Source organism: Gekko japonicus, unplaced genomic scaffold (genome assembly GCF_001447785.1).
Source record: "Gekko japonicus isolate JY-2015 unplaced genomic scaffold, Gekko_japonicus_V1.1 scaffold7, whole genome shotgun sequence".
Lineage (NCBI taxonomy): Eukaryota > Metazoa > Chordata > Lepidosauria > Squamata > Gekkonidae > Gekko > Gekko japonicus.
Genome location: NW_015159711.1, coordinates 2,486,984 through 2,493,595, shown reverse-complemented (window position 1 = coordinate 2,493,595; position 6,612 = coordinate 2,486,984). Strand labels below are relative to the sequence as shown.

The 6,612-nt window shown below is 45.6% G+C and overlaps 1 protein-coding gene across 1 annotated transcript in view; it reads right to left on the bottom strand.

Annotated features, from left to right (window-relative positions):
- Positions 1–2,417: 2,417 nt before the first annotated feature.
- DNAJC27 (DnaJ heat shock protein family (Hsp40) member C27) overlaps positions 2,418–6,612 on the bottom strand; it is a 16,091-nt gene continuing 11,896 nt past the window's right edge. The window contains exons 6-7 of the mRNA XM_015429383.1: positions 5,766–5,926; positions 2,418–2,740 (exon numbers count right to left, since the gene is read on the bottom strand). Coding sequence (XP_015284869.1) covers positions 2,608–2,740; positions 5,766–5,926 — 294 coding nt within the window. The 3' untranslated portion in view covers positions 2,418–2,607. The remainder of the gene's footprint in view (positions 2,741–5,765; positions 5,927–6,612) is intronic.

The window sequence follows — 6,612 nt, the reverse complement described above, 5'->3', positions numbered from 1 at the left end:
AATCTTGGCTCTCTCCTGACATAGAACATTTGGTGCTCTCCTGATTATGCTTCAAGTGACGTCTGAAGCTTGCAGAGTAGTTACACGGGAGATGCCAACTGGGGGAGCCAGCAGGTCCAATCCTGTCCTCTAAGAAACGGCATTAGCTCTCTTAGGGGATGGGAGAAAAGGAAATACAGTTGCCAATCTTTCTCTCCCACCATATCCATTAACTCTCTTAAAAGGTAAAGGTTCCCTTGCTCGAAAGCCAGTCGAATCCGACTCTAGGGTTGCGGTGCTCATCCCCGTTTCAAAGCCGAAGAGCCAGCACTGTCCGAAGACGTTTCCATGGTCATGTGGCCGGCATGACTAAACACCAAGGTGCATGGAACGCTGTTACCTTCCCACCGAAGTGGTACCTATTTATCTACTTGCAATTTCTTGCTTTCGAACTGCTAGGTTGGCAGGAGCTGGAACTAGAGACGGGAGGTCACTCTGTCATGCAGCACACTCAGGTCTTGAACTGCTGAACTACTGACCTTCCACAGCCTGCAGTTCAGCATCTTAACTGCAGCTCCTCTCTTAGGGGATGGGAAAAAGGAAATAGACAAAAGTGCATGAGCAAGAGGAGAGTGATCCCTCCCCCCAATGCATGTTTTGATTTGTATGCAAGTAGCAATGAGAGAATGGGAGAAAGATAATGGTAACTCCCAAGCATCCCACTGGCAAAACAATTTCCCAGCAAGAGAGATATACATGGAAGTTTTCCATAATCACAACATTACACTGGATTTTGGAAAAAATCATGTGACCAGCTGATTGTGATATAGTTACACATCTATTCATACATAGGAATTAGGGTACTAATAAGGGTCAAAAAATGTGTCAGAGTTGGGATCACTTGCCCCCACCCCCACCCCCAAGTCTTGGGGAGAGCATCCTTTTGGCACTTCACCTAACCCAAACCACCAACCTGGTTGCAGAGTATTTGCTTCCCTTTTATTGAGCAAGTGGTGAAATCTTATCAGCAGTAACCATCAAGGAGAGTGTTAGCAGTGCCAGAAAGCACAGTGGGAATGCCACATCCACTGTGCTGCCCCCAAATTCCAGCCATTTATATCCACCTTAAATAACCCCTGCCTATTTTTGTTTGGTGCAGTGCCAGTTTAGTGTGGTGATTAAGAGCAGCGAACTCCAATCTGGAGAACCGGGATTGATTCCCCACTCTCCCATATGAAGCCAGCTGGGTGACCTAAGGTCAGTAACAGTTCTCTCAGAGCTATTTTCTCAAGACCAGTTCTCTCACTCTCAGCCCCACCTACCTCACAGGGTGTCTGTTGTGGGGAGGTCAAGGGAAGGTGATTGTACGCCGCTCTGAGACTCCAAGTGAAGAGTGCGGTATAAATCCAACTCTTCTTCTTCTATTTACAGGGCTTACAGCTTGCATTAAGGGAAACTCCACAGCAGAGGATTTCACCTACAACAGAGGCTGTAATGCAGACAAGTGAAGGAGCGCAGAGAAAGTCCTTCCTGTTCCTGCAGACCATGCCAATTTCAGGATGTACTTGGGAAACGCTACTTACCTACTATTTATGCTGGTTTCCCAGGATGTTCAAGAAAATCACACAGAAATTTACAAAATTAGTGGGATGAACATTTCCTGCAATTTTAAACTTGAGACATAAATCAAGACACACCAGAGAGGTTCCAAACCCTACCTCCCCCAGCTCAAATGGTTCTTTGAATCCAAGCTGAAGAAGGTTTCCTTATCTGCTGAGGACCAGTACTTGGTTTACATTGGAACATTTTGTGAGAGAAACCAAGAACTAGGCTCGGTATGATAACTCTAATGTAGGGAGGGGGAAAGAACTGCATTTCTAGATATTCTCCACTCCAGCAAAGCAGGGATAACATGCAATATGGAATCTCCTAGGGTTGTATTATTCAAAACCATGAATGGAGCAGACAGCTTCTTGACCTGCTGTACTATACACTTACAAACGATGATAGCTTCCAGAGCTCCAGTCCCTGCTGCCAGGCTGCACAAAAATGCAGATAAGAAACCATAACAGCCAGGAAAGGGCCACTGAGATCCAGCACACACACTAAAGTAACAAGAAATGCAGATGCTGGCTAATCATTGCAGAAGAGGGCCCAAAAGGCAATCGAAAGGCAAGCTGCCAGATATAGGGCCAAGAAGCAGCAGCACTGCGGTAAATCAGATCAAGTTAAATTTTAGAGCACCAAGTTTGGAATAACAAAACACAGAGATACCATGGTAAAAAACCTCTGCAGAAATATTTCCTCTATTTTATAACCAGCCCAATCCAAGGCAAATTTCTCAACAAGGAAAAATAAAGGACATTACAGCTGCCAAGGCATTCAGGAACCCATCACAGAGGTGCAGTCTGCACCAAGCTGGTTACTGAAGTGGAGGGAACAGTTTTGGATGATTGAGATGCACACAGTGAGGGGAACTGCCCCTACCCATTCCTCACTCTCTGTGTACGCACAGGAGTCAACCCTTGTTGTTTGTACAGGAAGATCAGCAGGAAGAGGGTAATCTTCTCTGGAGGGCGTTGATCATCATCGGCACTTGGGGAAGCCTCTTCCCCTACTTTCCCCTTTTTACTTGATGTTTTTGAGCAAAGCAGTCCGTGCATTGACAACAGCTTTGAAGGCATCCTCACTGCCCGGGGCCATGCATTTATCCGGATGGAGCAGCACTGCCAGCTTCCGATAGGCCTTGTTCACCTCATCCCTGGACAGCAAGACAACAGCTTAGTAAGAGTTGCGGCCATGATTATAGGTATCCAAAACAAACAGGACACTGGGGCTGGGGCCATGGTATCACGGAGGAATTAAACTGGGGAAAGGCATGTGGATTGCAGCTTCACACACTGGCTCATGGATTCTGGCTTCCTGAAGCGGAAGGCCTCAGTGTTTCTGGCAATCACTCCCCCATAAAACGTATTGCTGTTTTTTGATTAATGAAATGCAAGAATAACACATTTGTAGTGTACTTCTGAATGTGTGGGGCACGTCATGTACACCCATACTTACAAAAGCCCTAGTAGATCAGTGATCCCCATATTGCAGAAAGGCAGCATGAAGTAAGAAAGAGTAGCTTGCTTTAGGCTGCCTAATAAAAATACAGCAGAGGCAAGCTTTAAACCAAGTACTTCCTGTTACCATATACAGAATGAGAAATGTCAAATGTTCAAGCTGGATTCAGAAAAGGAAGGGGCACTAGCAATCACAATGCAAATTTATATTGGTTACGGTAGTATAAGAAAGAATTTCAGAAGAAAATCAGCTTGTGTTTCATAGATTACAGTAAAGATCTGACTATGTGTATCATGAAAAGCTATAGTGGGGGTGCCATAACATCTGATTGTTTTGATTTATAACCTAGAATTTGGACAAGAGGCTAATGTTAGGACAGAATATAAGAACAAAAGAAGAGCCCTGCTAGATAAGACCAATGGTCCATCTAGTCCAGCATCCTGTCTCGCACAGTGGCCAACCATTTCCTCTGGACAGCCAACAATGGGGCATAGAAGCTGAGGCCTTCCCCTGATGTTGCCTCCTGGCTCTGGGATTCAGAGGATTAATGCCCCTGGATGTGGTGGTTCCCCTCAGTCACCATGGCTAGTAGCCATTGAAAGATTAATGGAAGATAAGTCTATCTAAACCTCTTTGAAAGCTATTTATTCCAGTGGCCATCACTACATCCTCTGGCAGCGAATTCCACATTTGAATCACTCTCTGTGTAAAGCAGTATTTCCTTTTGTCCGTCCTGCACCTACTGCCTATCAGTTTCATTGGATGCCCTAGAGTTCTAGTATTTTTGGAGAGGTGGGAAAAGTTCACTTGTTCCCCCCTTAGTCATCTCTCTTCTCAACTGAAAAATCCCAGACTCTTCAGCCTTTCCTCATAGGGAAGGTGCTCCAACCCCCTAATCATCTTGGTTGCCCACCTCTGCACTTTTTCCAGGTCTGCAATGTCCTTTGGGAGATATGGAGACCAGAACTGTACAAAATATTCCAAATGAGGTCGCACCATAGTTCTATAGAGGGGCATTACAATATCGGTCATTTTATTCTCAATCCCTTTCCTAATAATCCCTAGCACAGAGTTTGCCTTTTTCACTGCTGCAGTATACTGGGTTGACACTTTCACTATGACCCTAAGATCTTTTTCTTTCTCAGTCTCAGCAAGTTCAGACCCCATTAGTCCCTGAAGTTGGGATTTTTTGGTGACAATATGGAGTAACAGAATGGTGCCCTATTGTCAAAAGTGTCTGACAAGGATGTATTTTATCTCTCTATTTAGATTTAGATGAAGGTGAACTGAAAACTGGTGGAAGGAACACTAACAATCTGAGATTTCCAGATGACATCACATTACTGCCAGAAAATGGTGAAGACTTGAAACGACTATGATGAAGTAGAAGCAGAAAGTGCCAAAGCGGGATTATATCTGAACGTTACATGACATAATTACAGGCAAAGTAATACTGCTGAGGAATTATACAACTTTAAGGCTGATGATAAAGAAACTGAAATTGTTATTCCGTGGCTCCATCATCAACCAAAAGGGAGATGGCAACCAAAAAAATCAGAAGGAGACTGAGACTGGGAAGGGCAGCAATGAAGGAGCCAGAAAATATCCTTAAGTGTAAGGATGTGTTGCTGGCCACCAAAACCAAGGTAACGCATACCATACTGGAACAAATTTAGAGCCCAGTGGCTGACTACCTGGGCATACCATAGTATTCCCTATTACTATATAAAGATGTGAAAGTTAAGACTGTGAAGAAAACTGACAGGAATAAAGTTGATTCATTTGAAATGCAGTGCTGGAGGAGAGTTCTAAGAATTAATGTGGACAGTCAAAAAGACAAATAAGTGGGTTCTGGGTCCAATCAAGCCTGAACTCTCCCTAGAAGCTACAATGACCAGACTGAGGCTGTCATACTTTAGCCACATTATGAGAAGACAAGACACACTGGAAAAGACAACAATGGTAGCAAAAGTTGAAGACCCATCATGAGATGGATGTACTCAATAAAGGAAGCCACAAGGGCCCTCGGTTTGCAAGACCTGAGCAAGGCTGTTCACGATAGGACATTTTGGAGGTTGTTATTTCATAGGGTCACTGTAAGTCAGAAGTGACTTAACAGCATTTAACACAGAGACACAATTCCTGATTCGCAGTTCAGTCTCACAGTTACTATTCTACACCAGCTCTCATAATTCACCCCTGGTTACCAGGGATTGAGCCTGGGACCCTCTGCATGCAAAGCAGGTACTCTACCCATAAGTCTGCTGTAGTAACAACTAAGAAACTAAACAGTGCCATGGAAGCCAGTCTGCTTCGCTGTGTTATCTTTTCCTTGGATGACAGGGTGGGGATGGAAGCCAATGGTGCGTGAGATTCTCAAGCATCATCATGGTGATGGGTTCTGGACACCTGGAGCCACAACAGGCAGCAGAGAAAGGAATCATCATTGGCAATGGGAGGTTTGTGGCAGACCTGTCACAGACACCGGACTACAAGAAGGTATTACTGCTGGTCAAACTTCCCACACAAAGAAACTGGCTTCTCCTCACTACTTCCCATATATCTCCAGGAAACCTTTTCCTTCACAGCTCCCAAACCCACAGCTTTGTCCACAGTCTCCTCCCACTCTCCTCAGCCCTAACTCCCCTGGCTGGACAGTCTTCCTGGCCTCATATGCTTGCATGGATTAATTCCTGTCTAAAGTCCAGAGCCTTTGTTACCTTGTAGCCCCTGGCTTGACACCCAACATGTCCCAGCTGTCCTTGCTACTGCGGATCCTCCGGATGGTGTCTGCTTGCTCTTTGGTGAAACTGATGCTCATGCTGGACGTGGGGCGCTTTCCACCATTGTCACACAAATCCACAATAGCGGAGTAGAAGGTCTGCAAGCAGACAGGTGGTGGTTAGCACAGTTTGGTATAAGGCTGTTGCTTAACAATCCTGAATTTGTCAACCAGACCAAGTTCAAAGCTTTCTCCATATAGTACTGCTACTGTTCTTTTCTCTCTTGGACTCTACTTAGTTCCCCCCACATAGATGTGCTTGGGGGGGAACTAATCTGTTGCAGGTCTTATATAGTCATGTATAATCTATATATCTAATTCCCAAGTGTGCCCCCATCTGCAGATATCTAAAGCCACAGATAGGGGGCACACTTGCCTTAAACAGATGTTTCAGGAAACTTGGGGACGCACTAGGCTTGCGGAGGAGGAGGAGGAGAAGGAGAAGAAGAAGAGATTGGATTTATACCCCACCCTTCACTACCCAAAGTAGTCTCAGAGTGGCTTACAAACTCCTTTCCCTTCCCCTCCCCACAACAGAGACCCTGTGAGGTAGGTGGGGATGAGAGAGCTCTGACAGAAACTGCTCTTTTTCAAGAACAGTTCTTCTCAGAACTATAGCTTGCCCAAGGTCATCCAGCAGGTGCAAGTGGAAGAGTGGGGAATCAAACCGAGTTCTCCCAGATTAGAGTCTGCGCACTTAACCACTACACCAAACAGAGGCAATGGACTCTTCTCCCCCCCCCCCCCCCCCCCCCCCCCCCCCCCCCCCCACCAGCCCCCCCACT